We start from the raw sequence: 15,902 nt of genomic DNA, 5'->3' as shown, positions 1-15,902 counted from the left end.
AAGAATATCCTGGCTTAAATGATGACAATCTTCTCTTTTCCAAACAAGGCCCAAGCAAGATTTAATGAATCAAGTCAGAAGTTGGACCTTTTAAAATATTCACTAGAGCAGAGGTTAAATGAACTCCCCAAGAATCACCCCAAAAGCAGTGTCGTCATTGAGGAGCTCTCCCTTGTTGCATCGCCAACCCTGAGTCCACGACAGAGTATGCTGTCCACGCAGAACCAGTACAGCACACTGTCCAAGCCAGCAGCACTAACCGGTGTGTAGCATGCGGCTCTTCGTTTCCTTCCTGTCAGATTATGGTTAATAGTTGGAGTCAAAGGCATGTGTACAGGACTTCCCTTCAGTTATAGTTTAGGTTCATACAGTAAACTTTACTATGTGCTGGGACTGATAGTACAGCATGGTATCCCTAGTACAGCTAGTATCCCTAGCTACTTGGGATACTGAAGCAAGAGGGTTACAAGTTAAAGGCTTGCCTGGACAGCTTCAGTAAAACCCTGCCTTAAACACGTAACACACTGGAAGAGAGCTTGCTTAGCATACACAAGGGTTCAACCTATGAATGAAAGAAGAGGCTTGCAATGTAATATACAACCACTATTACCACTGTCAAGTTCTGCAACATGTTCATCAACCCAAAAGAAAACCAGTGCTCATTCAATGCCACTCCTCTCCCTAGGCCCCAGCACAATTAATCGTCTTCTTGGCTCAATCATTTGTTTTTTCTAGAGATTTCATTAAAATGGGATTATATACTCTGCAGCCTTCCATAACTGGCGTATTTCACAGGGCACACTTAGTCATCTTCACTGAACGATGTCCACTTTTATACTGTGTTCTGTTTTATTTGTAAGGATATTTAGGTTCTTTTTTTTACCAGCAGGGTATTGTGAATAATACCTCTGTGAACATTTGTGTATGGTGTTTGTTTGTTTGTTTGTTTTGGAACACCTGTTTTCAATCTAGAAGGACACACATCTAGGAATGCACTTGCTAGGTCATATGATTCCTTTGTATTTAAAATTTGAACAGTCATCAAACTTTGACAGGTGTTATGTAATTTAACATTCTCCAAAACAATGCATGTCGAGGTTCTCTACATCCTCACAAGCACTTGTTATTTCCTTTTCTGTTGTTGATTTTCAAGTTATTATAACTATGCTAGTAGGGCCATTATTGAAAGTGGGCTAGAGATTCCTGGCTGGTTTTCTGAAACTGTCTCTTTCTTTTTTCAGTTCTCAATGTGTTTGTTTCATAGTTTTTGACTTTGTTGTATCTATGCATATAATTGTTATATCTCTTTCATGAATTAACTTCTTTTTTGTTTTTTATAAAAAAAACCCTGATATCAAGTCTGGCTTATCTGATTTTAAGTTAGACATCTCCAGTCTCTCAGTGGTTACTATGTGAAGCAAGTATCCTATTTAATCTTAATGAAATACATATTTGGTTATGTGAGTCTTTGTGATAAGGTAGAATTGGATCATTTAATACCTTATGTCAGTGTCTTATAACTATGTAGTTTCATCCATTTATATTTATAATAACTGTCAATAATATATAATAAATTCTAATGCTAATTATTGGAAATTATGTTAAATTTTATAAGCCTATTCTATATGCTTGCCTTTACTTCGGACATATAATTATAAGAGAGTTTCCAGGTCATCTGTACTTCTGACAGATGACTGCAAATTTTCAGAGCCTTAGGCTCACTCCATTCTCCGAGACATGAGTTCTATCAAACCCATGAAGAGCTATACTTACCATTACAGCTGTATAATAAAGGATACAAATTAGACTCAGACAATTACCACATGTTTTAACTTATGTGGGATCATAGATTGAAGAATATGTTGTGTGTGTGGAAGAGATAAAACTAGAAAAAGGATCATGAGAATGAATGAAGAGCTCTTGAAGGAGGGTAGAAGAAAAGAGTGAAAGCTGTAATAAAACAGAAGAGGGTGAGATGAAGGGACCCAGCCAAGGGGGCCAGGAAGCACGGGGAGGAAGTGAGTAAGAGGCAGGTACACTGACACAGGTGTTTGAAAATGCCGGGATGAAGCTCATTAGGATGCTAGCCTAAAAAGTTAATTTAAAGTGGATGGGGGAGAGGGTAGGATGAGCCAAAGGGAAAATGCTTGCAGGTTCTTAAACATGGCACTCCCTGTTTCTTAGGATCAGTCGCCCTGACTAACACATCAGTGTCTTTCAGCACCTAGGCAGTTCTCTTGAGCTTTAAATGCCCTCGTGTTTATTGGGACTTTATTATATGGGTGTGACTGAATGAATCATTACCATGTGAGGAAAATTGCCCTGCTTAGGAGGTCAGGACATCAGTCTTAGATGACTCAAAAGTCCCAAACCTAATATTATGATTAGTCCTTCTAGGAATGTCTTCTTCCCTCATGAAGTTGTCTAGAGACCTTCTGTGAGACACCTTGTTAGCATAAACTCCAGTGTGGTCTAAGGCACCACCATGAGTAACAGATTTCTATAATGACCACGGTTGAAAGGATTTAGATTTCCCTCCCATAAACTAAGAGCAAAAATCTCTTGAATATAACAAAGGTGCTTACTAGAAAATGAGGCCAGCCTGTGCAATTATGAGACGCCTGTCTCAGAACAGAATTGGGAACCTGTGAGATGCTGTATTTCACAAGATGTCCTCTGAGCATAAATGCACACATGCATACATACATACATGTACATAAGATCAAACGGTCACTTAATGTAATTTAAAAGTTTTTTAAACAAAAGACTTGCCTCTGCTACTTTGCTATTTGTTTTACAAATGTTATTTTTTCTATGAGATGACCTTTGTAGATTTTTCTAATAATTTTATTTGTCTTTCACTTATTAATTAGGTTTAATTAATAACCTGCTTTTCTTAGAAACATTCTATTGGTCACATACAGAATTTGTACAGGCAATAGAAGATTCTTCATAAGCCCAATTTCTGTGTATTCATCACTTCCTCTACTGTCAACCTCTCAAACTAGCCTGGCACAGATATATGTGCTTTAGTTGTATGCTTTCTCCTTGTCTTTTTCTCATTTGTGGTTTAGGGGTGTAATGTTTTGATGCAGTCTCACTCAGTATCCCAAGAAGGCATTGGCATACGGTAATCCTTTTGAGTAGTAGAGTTATGGCATGAATCAAAGATTTTTGTAATTGGTGAGTCTACACTGACGCATTATAATGCTCTGAGGTTCATAGTATAAAGTAGCTCACTGTGCGTTTTGCCCAGGTGTTAGGCAGTCTATAACGATGGGCATATGCTGTGTCTTGTCAGTCCCTGTCTCATCTCCAATCTACAACCCTGGCAGGCAGCCCCTCACCTTTCTTTTTTTATTTTTTAAATGAATTTCTTCCTCTTCCTTCAAGTTCTGGAACTATAGACATTTACCACAACTCCCAGCTCTACAGGTTGTCTTTTTCCAGGATGTCATAGTTTGAGTTATAAAATGTGTATCCTTTTTGGAGGCGCATGCATGAGTGTTTGTTTGTGTATATGTGCATGTACTCCTGTGTGAGTGCGTGAGTACATATATCCTTATGTGTCTTTGCTCTATACAGGTGCAGCTTACCCTTCTTTCTGCTGTTTTAAACTCTGTCTTGGGTTATGATGCTTTAGGTATTTGTCTTAAATCACAGTAGTATCAGAAAGAATTATAAACCAGGAACTCCTGGTGTTCGCCTTAGTACGCCTGCGTCATTCGTGTCACCGCTGTTCACTGTTCTCTTTGCGTCCCAGTCTTTGGTTCTTCCAGCTAGTGTCTTTCCACAGAAATGTAAACAATTTTCCATAATTTCTCTTCTTAGCGGCTTTCATGGTGAAGGACTGCTTTGGGTTTTGTTTTTATGAAGGAATCTATTTCTTTGTTTTTGCATCAGAGTTTTGTTTTCTATAGAATTTATTGACATTTTCAGCATAGTGATACATGCTACTAATCCTAACTGTGGGAGACTGAGAGAGGAGGATCAAGGGTCCCAGATCAGGCTCGGCCACATAGAAGACCTCATTTTCACACAGCAGTGGCTATTGCAATACTGAATTAGTAAAGAGGTATTTACTTGTTCTAATAGAATTCATAGCTACTGCTTATGAATGCATTTAGTTCTTAGATTCACTTATGTTAAATTTTAGTAATATGAAGGCAAAGAATGTAGTTTTACCTTATTACTAATATGGTTATAAGCAATTGTAATTATGCCATCTCATAAAAGAATGAAACCTCTAGACATTTTAGTAAAGATCTTAACTCCCTCCAGAATTTTTTTTGCCCTAAATGAAAGCAGGTGGTAAGCATTGTCATGTCCTGATACATGGAAATTACTGAAATATTTAATAAGCCACCAGGACTTAAAAGAGTAACCAGATGTTTTCAGTTTCCCCAGGATAACTTTTACAGCTGAGTATTTACACTGGAAATGAGGAAAGTTTGCTATTACAACAACAATACAAATAAAACACAAGCACAACAAGTTGTTTCTTTAAAACTAAGAGGGAAAGGATAGCCGCTCTATTTAAGCTTGTCTTGCTTAACAACCTAACAGACTTGGGGAAAAGGTGGAAACTGGTCTCCTTCCCACCTCACCAGGGATGTTATTGCCTCATCATTCAGTGGGAGTCACCCATCTTACATATACGGGTTGATGGCTTTTTAGTAAATACTTATTTTTATACCCTTATCACTTTTTAGGACAGTACTACAGTAGTGTTTTGGGTATCAGGTATACATTTGAGTGTAGTTTTGCTCTTGTTTCCAATGAGAAAACTCCTGTTATCCTCTCTCTCTCTCTATCTCTCTATCTGTCTGTCTATCTATCTATCTATCTGTCTGTCTGTCTGTCTGTCTGTCTGTCTGTCTGTCTGTCTCTGTGTGTGTGTGTGTGTGTGTGTGTGTGTGTGTGTGTGTATGTATGTATGTATGTATGTATTTGTGGTGTTATTCTTTTGTTTATCACGTTTTGAAAAATTAAAACATACACTTTACGATTTTTTGACTTGGTGTTCATGAGCTTCTTGTGCTTATAATCTTCATAAAATTTTGAGAGCTTTAGCCTCCTTTTAAAAACACCTATTTTGTTTGCTTTTTATCAGACATGTCAGTTAAGCTTACATGGTTCTAAGTTAAATCATAATTCACATATGGGCAGTGTTTTTCCCTGGTGTCTTAATCCTTTCTGATGCTGTTGTCTTTAACGCAGGCAACCTTTTCTTTGGCACTGCTCAATCAGCCACCAATTCTGTCCTGTGCATAGTTTTTATTTTAGACAAATGTCCTTTCTGTCTCTAGAAATTGTGTACTTTGTGGTTTTTGTCATTTCTTCATGTCTCTGTTCAACCTTTGAACAGATGGACTATAGATGTAATTATTTTAATGTCCTTGTCTACTAATTTTAACATGTAGTTTAAGTTTCTTAAGTCAGTATATGTTTGTTTTTCATGTAGCAATACAAAACAAACTTATCTGATCTTGGATTGACTAGCAAATATTGTAAAGTTTGCCTTGCTGAGTAAGCATTCTAAAGCTTTGTTCTAGGATGCAGCTTCATAGGAAGAGTTTGATCTTGTATGTATACTTTTTAGGGTCTGCTGTGTATAAGAATGCCATTTGAGACCTTTTACTATTGCAACAGAAATCTTTCTGAATACTCTGTATAGTGTGCTGTGAATTACAGTTTTTTCAGTTGTGGTTGGTGGGGTCACTTCTCCTACCTGTATATAGGGAAAATTGTTCTTTGTAGTCACTAGTACCTGAGTGAATGTGATATAGGGGAACCTGGAGACCTAAGGAGCCTCTAGCTGTCCTGGTCTCCTTAAGATTTGGACTCCCCCTGAGGGCAGCACATTCTAGAAAGTCTTGGGACTTGTTTCTCATCCTTCAAGGATCGCTGGCCCTCACTGCCTGTAGCCTGGTGTCTTTCAACACTTTAATAGTTTGGTTTGTTTGCTTGGTTGGTTTGGGTTTGTTTTGTCTAATTGTTTTAGTTTGAATTGGGAAGCTTTGTTTCTATTTCTTATTTAGAAATGTAAGTTTTGCAGATTATTTTTAGTAGCTAAAAACTGTAGATAATAAATTTTAATTATTTAAAATGTAACTGGACAGTTTTCCTAGAATAAGTAGTCTTCCGGAAGTGTTTGTACTACGTAAAACTTGAACGTCAAGGCAGCATTTATTTCTGAAAGCATCTATTGTCTTTTTCAATTCTACTATGATTATGTTCATCAAGGGCAGTTGTTAGCATCCAAGTTGTAAAAAAATAAAGTTAATAATTAAGATATGTATTCACAAATCATAGCACAGCCCAAATTGATTCTGTGTTTCAAAAACCTGTGCTTATCAGATGAATCACTCCAATATAGTTTATTAAGCATTTATTCAAAAAGTAGACATCTTTCTCATCTTTTTTTCATAGCGATTAAATGCCTTTAGATTTCTTTCTTGCTTGCTTTTTAAATTATCTTTGATTTTTTTTTTTTTTAAACAGTTCAATCATTATCCCCCTCCAGGTCTGCCCTCCAACAGTTCCTCATTCAACCTCCCGCTCCTTCCCCACTCTCTGGGGACTCAAGTCTCTGGCTGAGGCCAGACCAGGCAGTCCTCTGCTCTGTATGTATCAGTGGCCTCAAACCAGCTAATGTATACAAGGCAACATTTTTTTAATATTATTTATTTGTATTTCTTTTTTTAAATTCTTTATTTCTTTTTACAGTCTTCATCCCCCTCCAGCCCACCCCAGACAGCTCACCATCCCATACCTCCTCTCCACCTCCACCCCACTGGACCTCCCCACTCCCTGGGGCCTCAAGTCTCTCAAGGTTAGATGCATCTTCTCTTACTGAGACGAGACCAGGCAGTCCTCTGCTGTATATGTGTTGAGGGCCTCATCTCAGTTGGTGTATGCTGCCTGATTGGTGGCTCAGTGTCTGAGAGATTTCGGGGATCCAGGTCAGTTGACAGTGCTCACTTCCCATGGGGCTGCCTTCCTCCTCAGCTTCTTCCTGCTTTTCCCCAGTTCATCTACAGGGGTCCCCGACTTCTGTCCATTATTTGGTGCTAGTATCTGCAACTGACTCTTTCAGCTGCATGTTGGGCCTCTCAGAGAGCAGCCATGCTAGGCTCCTGTCTGCAAGCACACCACAGCATCAGAAACAGTGTCAGGCCCTGGGTATCCCCCACTCTGAGCTGGATCCCAATTTGCACCTGTCACTGAACCTCCTTTCTCTCATGCTCTTCTCCATTTTTGTCCCTGCAGTTCCTTCAGATAGGAACAATTCTGGATCAGAGCTTTTGACTGTGGGGTGGCAACCCTGTCTTTATGTGTTTTGGTGGTGGTGTTTTTATGTCTGTGTACCACATTCAGGCTATTCACTTAGAGGACAGACAGTGCTTCAGATATTCCAAAACTGTGGTTACATTTTGCTGCATTGTAAGTGCTAGGAATTGAATTTTGGTCCCCTGAAAGAACAATAGGCTACCTCCTCAGCCCTAAGGCAACATTTTGAATTTAGTTTAGTCCAAGCAGTGACAAAGCCATGTATCCAAATCGCTTTAGTTATAATTCCTTGCTTTCATTTGGAACACTTGTATTATTTATTTTTCTTAGAAAATTAGTTATTTTATTATTAATTATAATCAATAATTACTTGACTATCTTGTCAGAATGGAAAAATAAAATGGTAATTTTAGATTTTAAATAGAACAGGAATGGTTTGTTTGTGTACAGAACACAGTACGTTTCTGTGCACTGTATAACTAGTACCGTGTAACTATTGAAGACAGCTGTTATTCCCACTCAGACTTCTTTATATCTAATCAGAATGCTAACATTTAACTTTATTTTCCCCTCATGTTCTCTAGCCATAGAATTACATAGTCTTTGATTGTAAAATAAATATTCTTATATGTGTTTTTATGTAACTGACTTTGTGCTCTAGAGTTAGCTTTGGTAAGTGTTGTTCTTCCATTGTTGTTTTAGTCTCTTATGATACCCAGGCTGGACTAGAGGGCTCTATGAATCATAGGCTACCTCCAAAGACCTCTTAAGTTCTAGAGTAACAGGTATATCCTACCAATCTGACTGGTACTGGTTTTTCTTGTACAGAAATTGTTGCAATTGGCATAACTAAGGGTTTTCAATTGTTTAGGTTAAGAGGGTGGTACATTCCTCACAGGTCCTTTGTAAAAAGAGTTTGCATTATTTTAGCAAATCATCCTCTTTGTGCTCTTTCTGAACAGATAACAGACACAGCTTTGTATATTATTATTGTTGTTTTTATTGCATATTTGTTTATTAACAGGTACTTTGGAAGTTCGTCTCATGGGGTGCCAAGATATCCTGGAGAATGTCCCTGGACGGTCAAAAGCGACATCCGTAGCACTGCCTGGATGGAGTCCAAGTGAAAACAGATCATCGTTTATGAGCAGAACTAGTAAAAGTAAAAGTGGAAGCAGTCGCAACCTCCTGAAAACCGACGACTTGTCCAGTTCAGTAACCATGCTTTTAAATCATGCCACGGGTTACAGGGACTATCATGGAGACAGGCAAACGTGGGAAGTGTCCAAAGAGGACCAACAGATTTCTATTGCCATTATTTTCAATTTTTAAAATTTATAATAGGAAACAAAAAACCCAGCACATTTTAGTCTGTTGAAAATAAATTTGACTACATGATAAATAAAAACATTTGAAAGAATGAAATGCTGAATATCACTCTTTTTACCAAAATGAAGAGCTCCAGACACTAAGTCTTTTCCTCCTGGTAGACTCCATATTTGTTATTTTAATGGCTTGGTGACCATTAAAAACTGAACTTTTGGTACCTAACTGATGGATGAGATATTTGCTAGAATAGATAGTGACTGAGTTATCAGCTTTGAGAGGGGATGCAGTGAGTGTTGCAAGAATAAGAGACTTAGGAACACGCTGAGGACATCCCCGTCTACTGTGGTAAAGCATGCCCAGACATGCAAGTCAGAGGGGAGGCAGATGCCACGTGAACCTTCTGGAGAATAGCTCTCCTGTGTTCAGGGAAAATGGGAGAGGAATGAAAATAAAGAATGGTTTGAGGCAGTAAGTTCTCTATCTAGCAAACAGTGGAGACAATAGATGACTAATATAGATAGATGTATAAACAGGGTAGTTGATACATTCTCAAATATGCAAAATAGCATTTAGTGTTTGTTTTTATCAAAAATTGATTATAAAAAAGTTCTTTTCAAACAGTTTTCAGTTTCTTCATGCTATAAAATAGTGATAATTTTCTTTTAACAGTTTAAAAATTTTAACCAAATTTACAATTGTAATTACAGATGATGTTTGTGCTGTTTTGAAGCTAGATAATACTGTGGTTGGTCAAACTATCTGGAAGCCCATTTCCAATCAGTCGTGGGACCAGAAGTTTACACTGGAACTAGACAGGGTAAGATAAGGACTTCTTACTTGAAAATAGTGTAATTTTTATTTATTGGAAGTCTTTAAGTTTTGTTATTTTATTTTGTGTTTTGAGACCAGATCTCACTAAATGCCAGGTGAGCATGGACCACACTATGTAGACCAGGCTGACCTCTAACTCAGAGATCATGTGGGACTATAGACATATGCCACCACAGCAAGCCTAAGAAGTTTGTAAAGTCAGAAGCGTGTAGATATTTCTTACGTTTCTCACCTGAGGGATTGTATATAAATTTCTCTTTAAGACATTGGTACCAATCTGACTGCTGCAAATAGGTGTAGTGTGCAGCTACTTGAAAATGTGCATTTTATATCAGCTAGAAATGTCTGCAGTTGTGAAATCACATATCACAATGTATATGTGGTTTGGCCTTGTTTTGTGTTTCTTTTATGTCACCTCAGTTGGCTCAGTGTCCAGTGTTCCTTACCCTGTGCTTTGACCACAATGCCCAGCCACCATGCTCTGCTATTGAATAATATAAAATTTATTTGTGTATTGTATATTGAATTATATATTCATTGCAGATTGAATAATTGACAATCTATTTACTGCAGTGATTCTTCTGTCTCACCATTTGTACCTTTGACTTTGAATGGAGCTGTTATACTTCATTTTTCCAGCTGTCCGTATGTCAGAGTGTCTCTCATAGTGATGTAAATAACTAGAGTCTAGGCTATGTCTGTAACAGAAGGCAGCACAGCACATTCCAGTCTGCAAAGACCTGTATTTCAGATTTAAATCCATCCATTAGTCTAGGAGAAATATACTCAGCATTTATTGTATTTTGAGCTAAAGTAAAGTAATAGATTTTACTATTTAATATGGAGGTCAGTGGTATCCATGATATAGCACTTGAAGTTATATATCCCGGTGAAAACGTGTGGTAAGCTATGGAAGTGCTGCCAGTTACCTCTAGCTTCTATCTGCAAGGTGTTCTTCTGACTTAAGGGGTTTATCTTCCAAGTGAGCATCCTGGTTCAGACTCATATTGCCAGTTAACTTTTTGGATATACAAATTCACTATTTTACTAATCTAACTAATCTTTGTACCTGAGTACCAGACTGATCTTCAGCAAATGCTTTCATCCTAGAATTTATTCTCAGTTCAGAATCATTCAGTCATTATACTCTACTATTTAATCAAATATTTATTGATTAATGTTGCATCCCGGGACTTCTGGGTGCAGTTTGACAGTGAACAATGTAAACAAGTCTCTGGGGTTCTCTTAAGAAATTGATCCTTCGTTGGCTTTTCAGTATTTATCTCATTAGTTACAGGCTTTAGTATTGCAACAGAGCTATTTATAAGTCTACTGCCTAGCTTCTAAGACATATCTTTACCCAGTGAGTCCATCTTAAAGTTAACAACTTTGCTACCCTAAGTTATTTGTGCTTCATGGTAGTGAGCATGGAAAATTCATACAAAGAAACCTGACCTTAGGATTTGTGTGAAAAAGAAATATGAGGGAGAAGTAGATATCTGTTCAAGAGATAGAGCCGTAAGGGAGAGAGGTGAAGCACATTATGGGAGTAGCTATGGGGAAAAAAACGTATGTGGAAAATGAAAGGCAAATCAGTACAACTTATAGTAACTAAGTGGATCTGAATCCACAGCAAGGAAATAGAAAAGAAATGACATCACAAGAGCTTGAAAAGAATTTTTTTGGAGAAGGATAAGTTCTAGAGTTCCTCCGGTTAGAGATCATAAGTCAGTCCCAACCATCTGTAAGACCATTCTTTGAGTTTCTGCTGATCAGCTTATACATACCAGGCGTGTTGTATGATAGAGTTACAGAGATTCATAGCTGCAGTGTGACTCTCAGGCTTAATGTTCACTGACTTTATACTTCATGCCAAGTAGCATCCTTGATGCTGCAAGTAATTGGTCAAAACAGAGTCCTATAGAAAAAGAAGATAAATAGTAAATAGAGTTTAAAATTTGCATAGAAGCGAGGGAAAGAACTGTATTTTAGGAGATCAGAAGTCACTGGAAAGAGCTATGTAACAAGGGATCAGAAGTGAGCTGTCTAGCAGCTGTAGATAGGATCAGCAGTGTGAGACTATTGTACACGGAGGAAGTTACAAGTAACCTGAGACCTGATGATGCAGGGAAAAGTAGGGAGGTTGCCAAGAACCAAAGAGTATTCCCAAAAAAGGAAACATAACTCCCTAACATAGGTGGGAGCTTGATGTCTTGTCAGCAAAACAAGCCCCTGTAAGATAGAGGTATGGTGTGAAGTAAAACAACAGAGGCAGACAGGTACTACATTACCAGGTAGTTATAGGCTGTGGGGTAGAAAAAAGTAAAAGATCATATGGTTGTCGCTGTTTTCTTTGTTTTGTCTTGTTAGGTTTTTGTTTTGTTTTCTTTTGCTTTGTTTGGCCAGGGTCTCAATTTTAACTCAGTTTGATGTCATACATGTAGTCTTCGTACCGGGGATTTCTAAGTAGTGCAATTTTTCCCAACCAGAATAATGTTCTTTAGCCTTAGTGAGGCTTTGAGATATGGCTATTGATCTGAATCTAATGGAAAATACTGTTTGAGTGATAGGAATCTAAATGCTTGAATATTCTTCTCCCTCTCTCAGACAAGTTTCTCTTGTAGTCTTGGCTGTTTTAGAACTTAATCTGTAGATCAACTTGTCCTGAAACTCAGAGATTTGTCTGCTTCTGCCTCCCAAGTACATGTACCACCATGCCCAGCCAAATCTCATCTTTTATTTCAAAGTCTGCTTAGCATAAAATGATGTTGTTGGAATTTCATGCTTCATGGAATGATCATAAGGAAACCTAAGAAAGGGGCTAGGGATGTGGGTCACTTGCCAAACATTTGGGTGTTTAAGAATATTAAAGACTGGAGAAATGGCTTAGCTGCTAAAAGTGCATCCTACTCTTAGAGAACACACAAGTTTGGTTTCTAGCACCCAGGTGAAACAGCACACAAATGTTTGTGCTCTCCAGCTTTGGAGGATCTGACACCCTCTTTTGACCTCTACAGATATTCTGTACATGTGTGGGATACACACACACACACGCACACACACACGCACACACACGCACACACACACGCAGAGAGAGAGAGAGAGAGAGAGAGAGAGAGAGAGAGAGAGAGAGAGAGAGAGAGAGACCTTTAAAAAACATACAGAAGAAACATCAGATCCCAGATTCTTCATTCCTCCTACCATATCTTGGTTTTAGGTGAAGGAGCCTTTTTCCTCATAGAGTCTATAATGAAGATACCCTCAGTTCCACTCCTTATTGTCCTGAAATCTTATCCCATTTCTTATCCCTTTTGTCACCTATATTCTCATTTTTTGTCACCTCTGATTTTTACTGCATATGTTCACATTCTTCCCATTGTTAAAAAAAAAGCTTTTTTTCTTTTGCCTCTTCCTCATTCTTTGGTAGGTTTCTCTTTCACAGACATAGATTTGGAAACATTATTTATGTTTCTCTCTCTCACTCTCTCTCTCAAACTGAATTTTCTCTTATTTCTGTAAGTTCACAAAAAGACATGTGTAGTGTCCCATATAATCCTCAGTAATCTTATAAGATGTGTACAGTTATTATAATGGTTTTAGGGATTAGTGTGATTCTGATACTTTAAGTCACTTTTCATGGACCCCCACAGCAAAACATGGCAAAATTTATACAAATGTTTGCACAGAGCCAAGTCTTTCTGAGGGGAAGACCTGTGTTCTTTCTCATTATAATTAGCTAATTTGTTCTATATCTGCCTATCATTTTGCTAGAGTAGATATTCTTAATTGCAAATTACAGTAATAATTAAAATTAACATGTTTTGAGATTAACTTAAGTGCTATGCCTGTGTTCCTATAATTCTTCCCAAATGGTTGATTCTATTGGGCATGTTTTATTATAGTTGAGCAAACTGAAGCTGAGAGTAGCTATAGTGACCTGTCCAAGTTTCCAAAAATGTATAGTGTGGAGCTAAGATTGGAGCCTATTTATTACTCAAATGTTTACTGAATTTGCATCCACAAAATAATTAGTTCTAGTGCCCTTGTTTTTAACTGACTTTACTCACCTGATATGATTTAGCCCATGTACTCTCCCCTATATAACAAACTTTTAGTGCTAGCTATAGCTTTAAAAATAAAGACATAATTATTTTTCAGATCAAGCAAAGCCCTCCTGGCCTTTGTCTGCCCCTTTCTCCTTATTCTCCTAATAACAGTATAAACTATTTGAAAACAAGACAATTAGTTTCCTCATCTTTTCCTCCATTGTATAAGATATTTTATGTTGATATTCACAAGTATTAGTAGGGTAAATATTAAAATATGCAAACCAATTGTTAAAACTGAAATAAAATAGTTTCTAGAAAGATGGCTTAGTAGTTAAGAATGCTAACTGCTCTCCAAGTTTGGTTCCCAGCACTGCACTCAGATGCTCACAGCCATCTCTAACTTCAGTTCCTGGGGAGCCTACATTTGTCTCTGAGGGCATCTACACACATAAGTTTACATAAACACAAACACACACTCATGAATAAAAATAAAAGTTAAGATTTATTTTTATTTAAACACTTAAAGGCAGTTTCTCTCACCTTTACGGTTTTTATTTCACTTCATCAGAGGTTGAGGACATGGCATTGTTGATACACCAATTCATAAATAGATTCCTGATAAACACACAGCAACTCTGGGGAGGAGGGCAAATTTTTTTTTTTCTTTTCTTTTTTTTTTCGGAGCTGGGGACCGAACCCAGGGCCTTGTGCTTGCTAGGCAAGCGCTCTACCACTGAGCTAAATCCCCAACCCCAGAATTTGATTTGAAATGTCTTCTTTGTCTTTTCTATCTCTCTAGTCTGTAAATTTATACTTAGCACTGCTATTTAGTACTATAAGAGAAATGAATAAAGATTTGGAGTGTTAGTTGCATTTAAGGTCCTAAGATTGACAGGTTTAAAAAAGATCATTTGTGGCAAAACAAATACTTCACATTGTTTCTTGGAATCATAAAACTGAATTCTACTCACCATGAGCTTGAATCCAGAGTATGAATGTAGATGAGGATGTGATCATGCCGCATAGCAGAGTAAAGAAGGGAGTCTGAGATCGAGGGTATACAGTTGATGTTTGAATGTTTAAAGAAGTAATCAAAGTGCTTGAAAACTTGAGTGATACTGGACAATAAATTGGATAGGCAGAGTTTTAAAAGAATGAAAACATAGATGGCCAGAAGCAGAAAATAAAGTGTGACTAGTCATTTGTTGATGAATTATTGCAAAGGCACATGGGAAGGAGAACTAGTAGAATTCCACTAGAGTGGAGAATGTAATATTTGAAATTGAAGAAGAGTTAAATGGCTCTGTGACAGAGCTAAAGAAGTTATGTGGAGTATAACACAAAAAGAGATTTAAAAAAATTATGACAAAGAGTTCAAGAAACATGGACAGAACAAGAAGGCCAACACACTAAGTTCAGAATGAAGGAATGTAGGGAATCCATTGTTTGAATTTTCCAGAGTCAGTTATAACTATGAACTTCAGATTTGAGAGTTTAAGTTTCTAGCAGAATCAATAAGACACCTCTATCTAAAACTCAGAAGGCTGGAGTTGACTGGAGCACTGTTATGACAAATGGATGTTAAGTCTGGGCTTGATGGAAGGAGTTAGACTACCATGAGGGGAAAACCAGAAGGAAAGTCTATCTACTGGTTTTCTTTGCTAAATAGATTCAGGTTAGCAGCTGGAGCAACAAGTACAGTCATTAGACAGAAAACTGAGTTTGTAATTAGAAGGCGACCTGGAGTGTGTGGACTGACCTAAAGAGTTACACACACCTTAGAGTCTTAGAAGACTAGTTCACTTGTGGTTTACTTGCCTCATCCACTCTTTCTGTGGCAGGCTGACTTTTCAAGCATAAACCCTGTCCTTACATTGTTTGCTTGACATAAAAACCCCATGTTTTTCTCAGAAATCACTAAAGAACAATAAATAGATAATTGTTACATACACCCTTGTAGAAATTCCACTATTTCTTATCTCATGGATTTCCCAAACTGAGTATTTTTTAACTAGTATAAATGAAACTTTCTCTGTTTTTCCCCTTTTCTTTTTAGCAGTATAAATCTATTCTCTTTAACTTGTAGCATAGCCCTCAAACTTTCCCCTTTTTGTGTCCCAGTGGTTTTTTCATGGTGTCTCTATAGACCAAAACATAAATAACTCTCCCACAGTTGTCTTCATTAGGAAGTGCCAGGTAAGGCATCCATGTAATAATACCAACACTTACGGGGCTGAAACAGTTCAAGGACAACCTGGGATATGCACAGTAAGAGCTGTCTCAAATACAAAACAATAAAGTAGTTATTAATTGATATTTATATTTATGTCCTAGAAAGTCAGTATTGGAGGCACAAGTGTTAGATGCTTTTACTTACTTCTTATTACATTACAAGTAACA

General features: G+C 37.5%; 1 protein-coding gene across 3 annotated transcripts in view; it reads left to right on the top strand.

Annotated features, from left to right (window-relative positions):
- Pkn2 (protein kinase N2) overlaps positions 1-15,902 on the top strand; it is a 105,369-nt gene that overhangs the window by 61,404 nt on the left and 28,063 nt on the right. For all 3 annotated transcript variants that reach the window (NM_001105755.2, XM_063281277.1, XM_017590603.3), the window contains exons 6-8: positions 49-262; positions 8,318-8,503; positions 9,330-9,439. In NM_001105755.2, the coding sequence (NP_001099225.2) occupies positions 49-262; positions 8,318-8,503; positions 9,330-9,439 (510 nt within the window). The remainder of the gene's footprint in view (positions 1-48; positions 263-8,317; positions 8,504-9,329; positions 9,440-15,902) is intronic.

This window comes from Rattus norvegicus, chromosome 2, assembly GCF_036323735.1.
Source record: "Rattus norvegicus strain BN/NHsdMcwi chromosome 2, GRCr8, whole genome shotgun sequence".
In the NCBI taxonomy this organism is placed as follows: domain Eukaryota; kingdom Metazoa; phylum Chordata; class Mammalia; order Rodentia; family Muridae; genus Rattus; species Rattus norvegicus.
Note: the sequence above shows the minus strand (reverse complement) of the source record. Positions and strands in the feature narration are given on the sequence as shown.